This window comes from Squalius cephalus, assembly GCF_949319135.1.
Source record: "Squalius cephalus genome assembly, chromosome: 3".
In the NCBI taxonomy this organism is placed as follows: domain Eukaryota; kingdom Metazoa; phylum Chordata; class Actinopteri; order Cypriniformes; family Leuciscidae; genus Squalius; species Squalius cephalus.
In genome coordinates, this window is record NC_137124.1 from 11,026,475 (window position 1) to 11,042,804 (window position 16,330).

Genomic DNA, 16,330 nt, shown 5'->3' on the forward strand with positions numbered 1-16,330 from the left:
AACAGAAAGAAAATTCCTTTCTATTATTAATTACAAAACACAGTGAAGGCCAATATATATCCCAACATAAACATGAGCAACTGAATTCCCTTTTATGCAGCCTATTGGTTTGAAACCAAATTTGGACATATTAATCAGATTAACATTGGCTGATCAGCCAATCACAGAAAATGCAATGCATGAGACAAGCAGTGAAGAGCACCTACAGAAAAGAACACTTACACAAGATGGAGCAAAAGTAGATTTTGCACATCCTTCTGTAATGTCAGGATTAGGTTAGGTTCTTTCAAAAAAGTTTATGAAGGTAGGCTAAATAAGGCATGCACTAACTTAGCCATTTGTTTGTATGATTGCAGCTTGTGTTAGGATGTGGCATACGGTCTCTGAATAGTAAACATTGTTTGGACAGATCCTAAGCCATCCATGTTCATCATCAGTATATGAGTAACATTCACTTAAGACGTACATAACAGCATTAAATCTCCTGTAAGCCTGAATCGCTGGTATAAATCAGGACTTATAGGCCTCTATAGTGACTGGTACCCATTACTTCTCCGTTTTCTGCTGATGAGATAAGCAATGACTACAATGACGATGAGAATGATGAGGATTATGCCCACGGCGATGGGAACGCGGTAGTCCGGTTTATCAGCCTTGCATAGATCAGCTGTTGGACAAACACAAACAGAGCACAGTGAACTTGTATCTCATTGGAAGAAACAAAAACAGAGTCAATTTTCTAGTTTTAAAGGCAACAATTAAAGGCTGGAACACACAACACTTAATTTTTAAAACACTAGGCATAAACTTGCCAACTTTGTGAGTGGTTCACAGGGTGTCCGCGGATCCTTAAAAAGTCTTAAAAAGTCTTAAATTAGATTTTTAAAATTTAAGGCCTTTAAAAGTCTTAAAATGTCTTATTTTTACTTATGAAAGGTCTTAAATTTTCGATGGCAATTTGACTTAAACATATCTAAACGTTTTCTAAATTAGAACCATCTAATTAGCGTACTTTTTTTATTTATTATTCTTTCTTTGTGGATTTGCTTGTTCACGTGACATTTCGCGTCATTCGCGGCAGCATTTCGTCCATCTCCTGCACGCGAAACAGGAGGAGAGAAGAAGTGAGTTGGTAAATGTCAGTTCTAAGTTCAGTCTTTATGTGCGTAGTGGTGTGCGATGTGTATTGTCTATTATGATATTGTAATCATTGTTTTAACGATGTACGAGGCACTGTGAGCTGACATCGCTTTTGTTTCTCGTGCTTTCACTGCGTGATGTGTGCAGTTATAACGTTAGGTAGGCTCTGTTCCCATGAGTTTTTGTCTCATATTTATATCATATTATGTTGTTATCATAGACCTACAATATCACATCAGCAAGACTTCCATTTTCCCGTGCACAATTGCAAATGTGATTATTCATTTATATAACAGTAATTAACAATAAATTAACATTGTGAGTAAAATTTTATAAACAGTATTGTCAATATTGTTTGTTTTCACTTTATTTCGCTGACGAGAATTTCAAAATGAAGCCACAGCAGAGTCTCAATGCAACAGACAGCGATGAGGTTTTGACTGGAATCCGCGTTTTAAACAAATCAATTTAATGATTCAATGAACAATCACTTGCTTCTTTCCCGAATGAATCAGCCGAACGAATCGGTTGAATGAATGACTCTCATTTATTAAAAAGGTGACTTGCCGCCACCTACTGGCAGCTTTAGTTTCACATTTAGAGTACTTTTTAATTAGAATGTTAAATATGAACTGATTTCTAATTTTAACAATCTCATAGCTTTATTTATGCAATTGTAAATGCAGTGTAAATATATTAATGCCAGATCTGATGCCGCCACTGTGTCACCTCTGCACTGCAAAGATGGATTTTGATTTAATGATTTAATTTGACTGGTAACAGTGGTATTGTGTAATTATTCTAATATAATTTAATTTGAATGTTAGAATTTGACATAAAAGGTGATGCATACATCTACAAATGTCAATATATAGGTGAACATGCCCCTGGAAATCAATTTAAGATGGCAAATATTACCCCTTAATAAAAAATGTTAATTTCTGTCACTGCTGTGAACTGACCACTGCATAGAATATGAAAAATATGAATATCTTCATATGCTGTAAGCTGTCAACAACAGGCCTAAACCAGCCATGGCACCAAGCACAGAAACACAACCAGTAAAATATTATCTAATTATTACCAACAGAACTTTGAAAATATCGATCGAGACATATTTTGTCAATATTGCACACCCCTAATGCATGGTATTAATTTTGATTTCTTCGGGTCTTAAAAAGGTCTTAAAAAGTCTTAAATTTGACTTTAAAAAATGTGCAGAAACCCTGGTTCAGGAAAAACTGGGAATCCAACACTAAACAACAAACAATATAAAACATGTTTGATTCTCTGACTGGACGGAATTATAGTCTGAAACTAAAAGAAACAAAAGTCTGTGATCATTTTACACTATGCAATTTTCTGTCAACTCAAATCTGAAGACTGGCTCTGACTTTCAGCAACTAGCGTCGACTCATCCAAACTGAATCTGGGCAAAAGTTGTGTAGTGTTTTCCAGTCTTAAAATAGCAATAATTTAGTAGATACAGATATACATAATACTTAAATGGGTGGCCAAAATTGCAGACACAACTGCTCAGTTACAGTTGTATTACAGATAATAATTTAAAGGAGAAGTTCACTTTTAAAATGAAAATTCTGTCATCATATACTCACCCTCATGTTGTTTCAAAGCTGTATGAATTTCTTTCTTCTGCTGAACAGAAAGGAAGATATTTAGAAGAATATCAGTAACCAGACAGTTTTTGGGTCCCATTGACTTCCATAGTATATTTTTTTCCTACTATGGAAGTCAATGGGACCCAAAAACTGTCTGGTTACTGATATTCTTCTAAATATCTTCCTTTCTGTTCAGCAGAAGAAAGAAATTCATACAGCTTTGAAACAACATGAGGGTGAGTATATGATGACAGAATTTTCATTTTAAAAGTGAACTTCTCCTTTAATTTTCATGACTTTTAAAGTTGTCATGTCAAATAATAAAAAAAGCTATTTAAAAAAGTAGCAGATTTTCATATGATTTAAAAAAAAACATGCATCCACATTAGTTAATAATATGTTAGGTAGCCTTTGGACTTTATAACAGGCCTACTTTTTCTTAGCACTGGTTGTTTAGAGTCATCTGGCTGGTCTAACTAGCTCATTTGCATTGCCACATTTGCAACAATCTTTGTAAACAAGCTGTACGAAGTATGTAGGACATAATGGTGAATGTGATTTCACTAAGTGCAACATCTTTGTTGATCCTGGAACAACATTCCAATCAACCAATCAGATTTGAGTTTACAGTTTATGTCACGTTAAGGCTTACACCCAGTGCTTCTACATCAGTGTTATTCACCATCATTTCCCTCTAATTTTAGGGATAATTTATGGGTAGAGTTAGGGATATGACACAAAATATGGTGATCCAGGAACATGTCTTACTTGGTAAGATCACTGTGACCAGGACATAAGCTATACAGTGCATAAAAAAGGCAAAGAGGATAGTCCAAATAGCAACATAACTTGATGTAGAGTGTAACATAGAGGTTTCTTTAAGGACTACAAGGATGGGGTGCTTTAAGATATTGAAGTGTCATTACTCTGTACTTACTTGTGCCAAATCCCTTGTTTTTGATGTTGAAGGCCTGAAGTCTGTAATTGGTCAGAACTAGACTCACACCGTTCCCCATGTACACGGCCTCAGAACTGCAGGAGTAAGAGTGACCCGGATCCGCGGAAAACAGCTCAAGAGACTTGTTCTTCCCTGAGTACTTTCCCATTGCTTTGTTGACAAAAATAAAAATAATTTGATCAAACATACAAACGAAATTGTAACAATAATAGTCATAATTATAGTCAAAACTTCCACTACAACTCGTTTGAAATAGGGAAAATGTATTCACATGGACATAAAAACTAGTCTTTATGCGAGGTTCATATTGTTTTTTAATTCAAAATGAAATGCATTCACACATGGATTTTTCACTGGAAGGGAAAGGACACATTTACTGTAACCAAGATGATAGTAATACTTCCTTGTCAGCATGTGACATTTACTGTTGCCAAACTGGTTGACCAGCATGGCCGAGTGTTTATTTGTTTTATTGAGGCTTGGTTATTTATATCACTTTAAAAGAATTTTCAAGCAAGAATTCTGTTTTCAGTAGATTTTTGAGGAACCAATGAGTAAAAAAAATTATACATAATTGATTAAAGTAAAAAAAAAAAAAAAAGACCAATACTAATATTTAACCTCTTTGTTTAGATGCCCAATACAAAAACTGTGTAACTACACAGGTAACAGTTGAAAGTCCTGGGAATAAATTGCTGAAAATTGAGGGTGTGTGTAATTGTGGGTGTTTTATAAGGCAAATTGGACCAGTCATATGGCAGGGAATTTACCTCCATATTTGAAAGCATAGTTCAAATCATACTCCACTAACTCGGCATAGACCTTTTTTTTTGTCTCATCCTGGAAAGTCCAAAAAAAGATCATTAGAATATTATCCAAAAATACACAAACACAATAGAATAAGAACCATAATGTATTATAAAACCATCACACAATTTTCAAATCACAACAACAATCCTGTAACAAGCAATAAACCACCTGAGTAACAAACATTATCTACATAACTGCATCATACTGATATGATGTGGGTCACCATCTCATAATCAATCAGCTGAGACAGCGGGTGCCTCCCTGTGAGCTTATTGGTTACATTGTTTGTGGGAGGTGGCTTAGGCAGAGATAATAAATAACAAAGTATTTTAATACTTCCTCCTAAAGTGCCTCAAAGTTCTGTTTTCAGACCACACAAACTCAGGTTGTACAGAAAGATACATCAATTCTTTTTGCAAAAAACACCACTAGCCTGATAAAAACTAAGTACAATGGTAAAAGAAATCTTCTAGATCTTGTTGATTACATTTCATCATACATGACAACATTGTTTTGAATAGGCTATTTTTGAAAATCCATAAACAAACTTACATTTTTAAATTTTAGGGAAATTTCGCCTTCATCAAAACCGAGAATGATATTAGCCATTTTCCCATCACATTGTCCATCGGTAGTAGTTTTACTTGGCTGAACAATGAACGTGCCATTAACCTAGAAAGACAGAAATGTTTCAGATGGATAATATTTATATGGAATATGGAGAAATGACAAGGTAGACAGTGAGAATGATACAAGTGATTTAGATATAATAAGCAGGAATCGCATTTGGATGTACCGTAGATGTATCACTCCAACAGAAAGCTTCTTACCTCCTTGGTGTTCACACGGATCCCGATTTCCAAGTCAGCCAGAATACAGATATTGCCATCTTTATCAGTAACATTATAACTCCCCTTTGTCATGTTGGTGGGTGGCGTTGGTGATGGTGGAAGGGCTGTTGTTGTGTTCGGGTGGGGGTGGGGGGTTGTTGTGTTTGGGTGGGGGGTTGTTGTGTTTGGGTGGGGGGTTGTTGTGTTCGGGTGGGGGGTTGTTGTGTTCGGGTGGGGGGTTGTTGTGTTCGGGTGGGGGGTTGTTGTGTTCGGGTGGGGGGTTGTTGTGTTTGGGTGGGGGGTTGTTGTGTTCGGGTGGGGGGTTGTTGTGTTTGGGTGGGGGGTTGTTGTGTTCGGGTGGGGGGTTGTTGTGTTCGTTTTGGCCATAAAAGCTGAACTATATTCACCTGAGGTGAGAGCTGAGGAAAAAGATGCAGACAAGGAATGTGAGAAAATTTGTTCCCAAGCGTGAGCTACATCTGGCAAAAGAATTCAGTGGCAAAACAAAAGATTCATAATTTAAAATGAATAATAATTACCCGTATAAAACATATTTAGCTAGGTAAACGTTTTTGAGAAAAAAAGTACACACTATACAGAGGGCCTCCATCTGTTTTGCACATGGTGTTTACATACATTCACTTCCTCCCAACAAGTGCGCGCGCTGTCACAAGTACACACTTCACAATTTCCCAATAGGGAAATGTGATAATTCACTTCAGCCGATTTCACGTGATGTGTGATCCTTAGATTAGTCGCATAACAGAAAGTGCTGACAAAATAACTCACACTCTCTTTACTTTACGTAAAGTTCGTTTACCAGTAGAAGAAAAAAAAAAATTACACTTGGGTACACTCTCAGAAGAAATGGCCCAAAAGCTGTCACTGGGACGGTAGGGGGTTCAGGGGAAGTTCAGGTTGATTAGGTCACTTTTTGCCATTGAGATGACTGGGAAAAAGTGTACCAATAAACCTTAAATCCCCTTCCCCTTTAAAAAATGTAATATATCGTTTATGTACTAATATGTACAGTTTTGGTACCAATATGTAGGCCTACCTTTAAAGTGCTAATATGCACTCTTTAAGTACAAAGGTGTATTTTTGAAAGGGTACCACCCCAGCTACAGTTTTTGTACACTTGAGAGTTTTCACTTCTGAACTGGACTAGTCAGTCCATTTTAAATATTAAGGGAAGAAAACTAGCCTACACCATCACAACTTAAAGACAAAAACATTTCAGACTATTATTATTTCTTGCTCTTTACTCTTTATAATGTTCTGACGCAACTACAAAATTTGACCTCATCCTACAACATTTTGACCCTCACTTTCTCTTTATAGCATTGTTTCAATCATGCATGGAAATCGAAAAGTATGTCAAATAATAAATCTCTTCGCTGTTATTAAAAAATATCGTTATTTTTAAATTAAAAAAACGCTGTTATCGTTCTCATGAATAAAAATAACCTAATCACAAAAGTTAAATATTAATTAAATATAGGTTACAGATTTGCGAGAAGTTGTATGTTAGCCTACAGCACAGTCACTTCCTTATTGATGAAACCAGTCAGTTTTATGGCTTGCACTTTTTAAAACATGTAGCTAGTAGCCTACCATATTATTATTTGTATTATTATTTTCAAGTTCCAGTGCAGTGCGATCCAGTATGTCAGTAGGTGTTAGGCTAAATCATACAGTGTTTAATTAATGGTGGACACACAGCATCATTTAACATTTCCTTTCAAAGCGAGTAATAATGTAAAATAGTGCACTTTACCTGTTGCAGCAATGAAAAGCGCGATCAATAATAATCCGTGTCTCATTTTTACGCCTTGATTCCGATGTACCTGACACAAAAAACTGTCTGGATCGTCAGCAGTAAAGCAGCGCAAGAAACTGGTGTCGAAAGCCTGTAACACAGCGCACTTATTCCTCTGAAACGAAACCACTCATAAGGTAAAGGAAGTTCTTTACCACACTAGCTTTGAGTGTTTGTCCAATCACAGCTAGTGAGACAAGCGTCCTTGAAATTCAATACAGTGACTGTGTTAGCTTGCTTTGGAGAAAACGAAAATTAACAGACGATATGGGATTCTGTCACTGTCTCGCTGTCGGTTTTACTTGTTGGAACATTTAGAAGAACTGCTTTTATGATACATTTATATTGTGGCTATCATCTTTAATACAGATATTCATTGAGAATCTTATATTATGTGGCAACCAAGTTCTTAGTTGTTTTTCCCCTCTTTTGAAGTTTAATGTTTAAAAATGTTCTTGTAAAAATTATAATTAAAACCACATATATTCCCATGACCTGTAGAGTTTTTATGCTGCCTTCACGTGCTATCAGAATAATGGTAAATGCTAGTTTCCTACAGTAGGTAAAAATTGGACACTATACGACCTCTCAAGTCGTATTTACCACTGGGAAGCTCGGGGCTCCCGGGTATTCAGGCCATAAACTTTAAACATGGCAGAGCGGAGATGGGAACGATTGCTGCTGTGACTACTATTCTTTATTAGATTTTTCTGCAACAGCTATGTCACCTGTCTTGTAATTAAAGATATTAATTTACAAATACGAATAATCATTTAAAGCATATTGTACAGCGAAAATAGCCCGTATTTGACCGAAATTCCAGAATCGACAGCAAGCTGACCATCTAGTTAGCATGGTGGATGTTCATATTGTCAGTTGTCACTGTCAGTCCTGCTGGAAAAACAGCTGAAACCAGACAACCAGTGTAGGTCTCCCTGGCTGGTTTTAGAGGGGTTTTGGACACTTTATTTAGATGGCCAGGCTGGTCTTAGCTGGTCAAGCCGGGAGACCAACTAAAAGACCAGCTAAAACCAGCTAAGACCAACCAACCAGCCTAGGTTGGCTGGGTGAATGGGACGTTAAATATAATTTTGGATTTAATATGATTTTTTCCAAAAATAGGCAGGAATAAACCTGGTGTTCTATCCAACAACAAAGCACTTGAATGTGATGAGCTCTTAATCACGACTTTAGAAGTGGGAAGTGATGAAGCACATGAAGGCAGCATTATTACACATGGGTTGACTCAAGGGGGCCGCCATTTTAAGATCACATCTTTACCTCAGTGACCCCCCTGTTATTTGGTCAGTTTCGTTTCGCAGAGTCAATAAATCCTGTTTTTACTGCAAATAGTGCATTTCTACAGTGTGTAAACTGAAAACTTAGACAAGACAAGAGCCATATCAGCAAGTGCAAATTAAACAAAATGGGTGAGGTCCTGATCTTACATTTGATTCCTACTTGCTAATAAATAAAGACAGAAGCTTTTAAATAAATCGATAATTACAAAGGAAATGAAACAAAATGGCATCAGTTAATTTTATTTGCCTTAAGGCAAATAGCTATAGTTGTTAAAAAGAAAAAAAAAACTCCTTAGAGATTGAGTTAAGCAGGAAGTGTTTTTGCTCATCATTCATGTGACAGAAATGCAGGAAGTGAAATTTTGACTCATGCACAGCATGGGTGACAGCTACGGAAGGAGAGTCTCTTTAAGCACGTCTTACTATACACTTGAAAATGGACTGTCAAAGTATGCACACTTGCGATTACATCTTGTTATGTTAATCTACATACATCTGAAGTCTAGGAAAATACACTGAAATAATATAAAGTAAAGAAAAAGGGGGGGGGGGGTGAGATTTGTTTTATTGTAACCTCAGGATCTCATGACTGCTAAGGGCAAGACGGGGAAGTTCTGGTAAATTCATAGCATGTGGAAAAACAAGCACTGGAAATGCTGATCGGAATACATTGCATTTCTCATGAAGACAGCAGTCACATGTCTACCTTCCACACTGTGCTTTGAAAATTCTGTGTACAAGAAAATTTCCAAAAAATCCTTAAGATCAATACAAAGTGAATGCCAGAGATCATAAAGCCCCATATTTCCATTCAGACTGAATTCATTCTTGACAAAGAACCTATATTATACAGTACATTTAACTGGTCCAGTGCTCTTCCAATCAGTTCTTGTTTGTTTCTTCATCATCTTCACTACTGCTGGATTCCCCAAACAGGTCTTTCCCACAAGCAGTGCTGGATTTTGTGTGTGCATTTTGTTGGCTGACCGTCATGGTGATTAGAGTAGACATGTCACTAAAGCCCAAAAGCAGTGTGCCGTTGTTGGGTCCAAGTAAAGAGATGGTCTGGACCTTAGAATCAGGTGTGAAGCAAGACAACAACGTCCCATTGTCCAGGTCCCACATGCTCACTTCATCTGTTGAACAAATAATTCAAAGTATTGAAATATGTATTCTCGCATATTCTTTCAGGCTTGTGGAAAAAGAACATATCTTCCTAGTATGTCAATCAAACTTAAACACAAAACAAATCCTACTGTGAAGATCCTATTAAATCCTCTCACCACCATACTAGACTGCCAAAGTTTGAATGTTTTTCTCGATTAAATGATTTCTTGATTTCTTAGATTAAACGGATAGCATCTAGAGCAAGCCAACACAAATATGGTCAAAGGTACCTGATAATAAAATAGCCTTGGATTGTCCTTCAGTGATAAAAAGCAAACTGGACCAGTTAAGATTTAAACTTCCATAACCAGAGATGGTTTTATGCTTCCTCCGGAACGGCTCCCATACTTTCAGCCTGAATTTTAGAAAAAAAAGGGTATTTTTCTAAAGAATGTCCATGATAAATGCAACAATAACCAATGTTCTTAATAATTTTTTTTTTAAAGAGATACATGTATATAAAAACTAAAATAGACTACATACACTAAACATCTGACATAAGTGAGCAAGAAAATTCTTTCAAAAATATTTTAATTTCCAAACTTTTGACTGGTAAGTGTATATTATCTGAACAGGGTTCGTACAGATACTGTAAAATAAAATTCCAGGACTTTCAAGGACTTTTCAAGCACTACTTTTTTGGTTTTGAAGGACTACAATCAGAGATCTCACTTGTTAAACAATATCTTTATTATCTTTCAAATTCTAAAAAAGGGAGGATGGACAAATAAAAATAAACTAATAAAACAAAATGGTACAAATAAAGTGCAGCACATGCAATGACTGTGGTTACTTTAACAATTGAAAGTATACTTTCAATGACAAAGATATCGCTTTCTTATTCATTCTCATGAATATACTGTATTGGATTTACTGGATTTACATGAAGAATGAAATCTGTATCATATACTTGGATATTTATATGAGCAATATCATGCTCATAGCCATGCGAAATGGCTCTATATCAGACGTGCTTCAATTTTGCATGAAAATATTGTTTTATCAATAAAATTAAACACTAATTTTCTTTCAATAATTCAAGCACTTTTCATTACCTTTTAATAAATATGGCTGTTTTTCAAGGTTTTCCAGGACTTAAATTTAAAAATGTCTAATTCAAGTTCTTTAAGCACCTTGTACGAACACTGTAAAAAAAGCTATGATACTGGGGTGCCACATACTTGTTGAATCCTGAAATGCCGAAAACCACTCTGCAGGCATCGTCGCTTATAGCGATGCAACAGATTCCAGGTTCATTTTTCAACCTCTTCCGCACCTTTATGTATAAAAGGAATTTTCAGCTTACAGGATGCAAAGAGAAAGATGAATTGCATCTTAAATTAAAAGATTTTACTGTTGGACCTGAAGTTGGCAATGTGCCCACTTTCTTTTGAGTAAAGAAAACACTACTGAAAAGAAAAAAGTAAGACATATTATTAAAGAGATGCGGCCCTGATGATTAGCATACCCTGCCCTGTTGTGTGTCCCACAGGGTGAGGTATGGAGCATGCTGGGCCTCACTGTAGTTGGAGACCACCAAGTACCCTCCTGAGTGAGTGATTGCAGCAGTACGGAGGCTCAAAAGGGACCAGCTGTCCTCAAGGGTGTGCAAATGCTCCTCAGAAACCACACTGAAGACGTTGAGATGATGGGCAAAATATGAGCATATGACCACCTGAAGTGATACACAGAGAACAGTGAGAGAAGAAGAGAGATTCAGAGATGGAAAACCAATGAACAAAGTTGATATTGATGTTGCTTTGTACATCCATAACGACTATATTAATATCTTTTTATTATCTTAGTGTTTTATGTACAGTATGTGCTATTGTTTTTACTTAAAGGATTAGTTCACTTTTAAAAAAACTTTTGCTGATAATTTACTCACCCCCATGTCATCCAAGATGTCCATGTCTTTCTTTCTTCAGTCGAAAAGAAATTAAGGTTTTTGATGAAAACATTCCAGGATTTTTCCCCATATTATGGACTTCAATGGGACCCAAACGGTTCAAGGTCCAAATGACAGTTTCAGTGCAGCTTCAAATGGCTTTAAACGATACCAGACGATGAATAAGGGTCTTATCTAGCGAAACGATCGGTCATTTCAATGCGCGTTTGTGACGTCACATAATACGCAATTACGTTCAAAAGGTCACGCTTGAAAAATTTCTGTTCCAAAGAAAATTTTCTTTTAGGCTTTTTAATATTAAAGCACCCAGGATACGCACACGAAATGGGCATTTTAAAAGATAAACTGACACAAATACATTTGAATATGTGTATATGGTCCTCCTTCCGCACATTTGTAAACACGTCAAACGTGACCTTTTCAACGTAATTGCGTATTACGTGACGTCACGAACACGCATCACAGAACAGAGCAAGGCGAGCATTTGTGCTTATAAAACTTTAACTTTTTTATTTATTTTTTAAATGACCGATCGTTTCGCTAGATAAGACACTTATTCATCGTCTGGTATCGTTTAAAGCCCTTTGAAGCTGCACTGAAACTGTCATTTGGACCTTGAACCGTTTGGGTCCCATTGGAGTCCATTATATGGGGGAAAATCTTGGAATGTTTTCATCAAAAACCTTCATTTCTTTTCGACTGAAGAAAGAAAGACATGGACATCTTGGATGACATGGGGGTGAGTAAATTATCAGCAAAAGTTTTTTTAAAAGTGAACTAATCCTTTAAGCTGTATAGGCTCTTTTCTGTATTGTACACTTTTTTTCTCTCTTTCTCTCTGTTTTGTTTCTTTTCTGCCTAATAACATTAGGAAAAATGGACTGGCTAACTTGGGTACAAACACATTTATTTGAATGTTTATTAATGTACATTATCCAATATTATTGGATAGATAGATAGATAGACAGACAGACAGATAAACATAGATGGATAGATAGATGGATAGATAGATAGATAGACATATAGACAGACAGACAGACAGACAGATATAAAGATAGATAAACAGATGGATAGATAGATAGACAGACACACAGATAGATAGACAGACAGACAGACAGACAGACAGACAGATAGATAGATAGATAGATAGACAGACAGACAGACAGACAGATATAAAGATAGATAAACAGATGGATAGATAGATAGACAGACACACAGATAGATATATAGATAGACAGACAGACAGATAGATAGACAGACAGATATAAAGATAGATAAACAGATGGATAGATAGATAGACAGACACACAGATAGATAGACAGACAGACAGACAGATAGATAGATAGATAGATAGACAGACAGACATATAGATAGATAGATAGACAGACAGACAGACAGACAGACAGACATATAGATAGATAGATAGATAGATAGAGTTGCTTTGAATAAAAGCGTCTACCAAATGTAAATGTATTTCATAAATCAGTTTAGTGTATTGGTGAATTGACAGTATTGGTGGCTTGGTTGTCTCTCTACCCGCTCATCTCCACTGAGAAGATACTGGTCTATAGAGTTGAACTTCTCTCTTTCGAGGCGCTGCTGTTCATCTTTTTCTCTTTTCACCTCACGCTCCCGTCTCCTCCTTTTTGCTGTCTGGGTTTCAGTGCGCCTGTCCCATGGCATCACTAGACCTGTGCAACAAGGTCAAAATTTAAGGATTGTTTCTTTTATGTTGAATATGTTGAATATGTTGTGAAAATCTACGTGGGACTGAGATGTGTATAAATGCACTGGTAAACAAGCATCACAAGGTTCATGTACTGTTTTAATACCTGTCTTCTCTTTTGAGGACATAATCTGCGAATCCCTGTCCATGCTGGAGAGCAGGGTTTCTTTGTAGGACGTCTTGATACGTCCTTTAATATAGCCAGAGTCCAGATCCCACAATATCAGATGATCCCTACATAACATATTCATGTCAACTTGTGATTATTGCTCAAGCTAGACTAAGCAATACAGTAATTTTCTGTTTCTGCTGAATGAGGAAGTGATAAATAGTTGGTGTTCTTACCGTGTTTCTGAAAGGCCCAACAGAATTTCACCCTCCAAGAGCCGATAGTCTTGCCGAGGACAGGGAAAGATGAACAGTCCAGTCTGTTTCTTAATGTAGCTCTTTTTGAGAAGGTCATACACAAGCAATGTCTGCAACATATACAGAAAAAGTGCAATAGGAAACTGTTTGCAAGGGTTGAGTAATTGTAATAGTAAAGTATTACTTTGGAGAATACTCAAGTAGCCTACAACTAAATTTGAATATTTCTACACTAACTCAATTACTTCTTTTTACTTTAAACGTAAGATTTATCATAACTTAAATCTACCTCCAGTGTTAGTATTTGTTAACTAAAATTGTTTTGGTTAATTGAAATAAAGCTAAAATAAATGAAAGCATAAATATTAGATGAAAAACTTATTTCAGTTAGTTTGTTAGGCAATATTTCTCATTTTTGTTTAAGCTGAAATGCTAAAATTACTAAAACTAAAACACACCACAACACTGTCTTTGACTTAAACAATATTTTAATTAGAGACATTAGCTGTGTTTCCATCCAAAGTTGCGAATTTAACTTGTGCGCAAAATTGAAATATCGAATAAACATTTGCGAATAAAGCAGCGTTTCCATCCCATGTGTTCAAGAGGACAAAATCGTCACTTCCTTGGAAATTGCCACTAAAATTTCTGTAATAAAAATGAAAGTTGCTGCATCATAAATGACGTCTCAGAGCGCACGGATGAAACTCAATAAACGCTGTCATGTTCATCTTGTGTTCGGATGCTAGTGTTTGTGAATGAAGTCATGTAAGAAGCTTCTGGGAGGGAATTAAACCAAATCATGTTAATGACAGACTTTGGCTCAGGGATTTCAGAATGATCAAACCAACATTTGCTATGCCGTGCAATGAAGCTGATCCACTGGTTAGGCCAGTTATCCAGTCACATCCACTGTTGAGGCATGTGAGTTTTTTCTTATCGGATCAAAAGATTATCCGCCTCAATTGAGCGCATGCGTTTTTCATGTGCATTTTTAGAATTTATGCAGATTTTGCCGTTTCATCCAGCGTTTTTTATGCAATATCCTAAAATACGCATAAAAATAAACATAGCTATTGCTGAAGATGGACTTGAATGTGAGCATGGCGGATGATCAGTCTATAAACAACTATACAATCAGCTTCGATTTTCAGACCTTTCATATCTTCATCCTGTGTAGTGCACAGATATACCTGGTAGACAGATGTAGGTGCATCTGTGAAGTTGGTGGTGCCGCGGTCAGACAGTATATAGAGTTTCAGGTCTCGCACCAGAGCGATGTCTGAACTTGAGAACAGACCGTGCTCCACTTGCACAGGACGACCCTTGAATCGAGTCCGCGCCACGTTCCATAATCTCACAGTACCGGGTCGAGTGCTTTGACAAACCACATACCTGAATCAGAGGGAAATTTTACACCATTTTACATTTTTACCATTTTTACACCAAATTTTACATGTAAAACTTTACACCAAAAAACAGTACACATATAAGGACAGCTCTATTTTATTAGATTCATGACATTTGGGTATCACTCAAATATATTTAGGGCTAAATTTAAGATTTGTGTATTGTAGAACAACTGAGGCTATCATAGTTACATGATGCACAGAAAAATGGCTGATCCTGAAAGATGTCTCCTGCCGGCTCATTGTTTTTTACAGTTATGAACTGTGGCCATATGCACGCGAGCTGTTCAGTGGACTTTGTACCTAGGATATCTCTGCATGGTTACAATCTCCGCTGTGCCGTCACTGTGAGCTTTGTGCACGTTGTATGTGAGCGTTTGGTCATTTATCTTGGATCCCAGGTTCCATGTGCGTAAGAATTGCTCCCCGGCACAAAACCCCACACAGTACCGCAGGTCAGAACACACACCTACAACATGGAGAGGAAAAAGTGACAGATACAGACAGATAAATGTCACTGCTTACAGCTGAATAAAAACTAAAAACATAACACAAACAATAGACATGACTAAAACTGTTCCTGTGCCATGTGTCTCAAAGCAGTAAAGAAGCTGATAAAGCATAATGCTGTTTACTTTAGAGGTATGATTTGCCTTAAGTGCATGTGAGCTATTAAAGTAAATATATTTATGAAGCCAGAGTCATATAGTATAGTGGCCTAAAGTGATGTTCAGAGGGGATATTTGTTTTTAATGACCCTGCATGTTCGATTAAACCATCAAAATATGATAATATTTGTTAAAATATATAGAACAGAACTCTAAACTTGGTTAAGGTATGTCCCTGACTAAATTATTTGGCTTAAACTACAGCTACAGGTTTTATTTTACTATGCAAAAAAAGTGCATAGAAAAACAAAAAGCTCACAGGAAAAGGCCTACATTGAATACTGGTTCTTTATTGTTTTTGCATGTGTTCATAATTTCTCTGCATGACAGCCCGGCCTAAAATTATGTCCGCACAATTTGGCATGTTTCATTGCGTTATCACAAATAAAACAATTGACTCCAAGCACATTTATGCAATGTGCTTAGAAAATCTTTAACAAAATTTGTAAAATATTTGAATAAAGAATGAAGATTTCCCTACGCCAGACATCACATTTGGCCACTGCTGTATTTCACCATAAAAACCAAAGACAAAAAGCAAGAAAATATATTTTGTATAAATAAAATTAAGCCTATATTAGAATAATTTAAATGTATTGCATTGTGAT

General features: G+C 36.4%; 2 protein-coding genes across 4 annotated transcripts in view; both read right to left on the reverse strand.

Annotated features, from left to right (window-relative positions):
* Window positions 1-485: 485 nt before the first annotated feature.
* On the reverse strand, window positions 486-8,743 carry LOC307155524 (macrosialin-like). The gene is made up of 6 exons (XM_079866221.1): window positions 7,135-8,743; window positions 5,358-5,776; window positions 5,080-5,199; window positions 4,488-4,557; window positions 3,697-3,867; window positions 486-667 (listed from the first exon to the last, which is right to left on the reverse strand). Exons 1-6 carry the CDS (start codon window positions 7,178-7,180, stop codon window positions 528-530), a joined length of 966 nt encoding a protein of 321 aa, XP_079722347.1. The 5' UTR covers window positions 7,181-8,743; the 3' UTR covers window positions 486-527.
* LOC307155522 (NACHT domain- and WD repeat-containing protein 1) overlaps window positions 7,177-16,330 on the reverse strand; it is a 29,908-nt gene continuing 20,754 nt past the window's right edge. For all 3 annotated transcript variants that reach the window (XM_079866218.1, XM_079866217.1, XM_079866216.1), the window contains exons 23-31: window positions 15,358-15,523; window positions 14,839-15,040; window positions 13,625-13,755; window positions 13,386-13,513; window positions 13,090-13,244; window positions 11,113-11,319; window positions 10,826-10,920; window positions 9,875-9,999; window positions 7,177-9,613 (exon numbers count right to left, since the gene is read on the reverse strand). In XM_079866218.1, coding sequence (XP_079722344.1) covers window positions 9,360-9,613; window positions 9,875-9,999; window positions 10,826-10,920; window positions 11,113-11,319; window positions 13,090-13,244; window positions 13,386-13,513; window positions 13,625-13,755; window positions 14,839-15,040; window positions 15,358-15,523 — 1,463 coding nt within the window. In that variant the 3' untranslated portion in view covers window positions 7,177-9,359. The remainder of the gene's footprint in view (window positions 9,614-9,874; window positions 10,000-10,825; window positions 10,921-11,112; window positions 11,320-13,089; window positions 13,245-13,385; window positions 13,514-13,624; window positions 13,756-14,838; window positions 15,041-15,357; window positions 15,524-16,330) is intronic.

Coding starts and splice junctions, on each gene's coding strand:
- LOC307155524 (XM_079866221.1), bottom strand. CDS start 7,180: ATGAGACACGGATTATTATTGATCGCGCTTTTCATTGCTGCAACAG. Junction 5,200..5,357: donor TCCGTGTGAACACCAAGGAG/GTAAGAAGCTTT, acceptor CTGTCTTTCTAG/GTTAATGGCACGTTCATTGT. Junction 3,868..4,487: donor CTATGCTTTCAAATATGGAG/GTAAATTCCCTG, acceptor TTGTCAACAAAG/CAATGGGAAAGTACTCAGGG.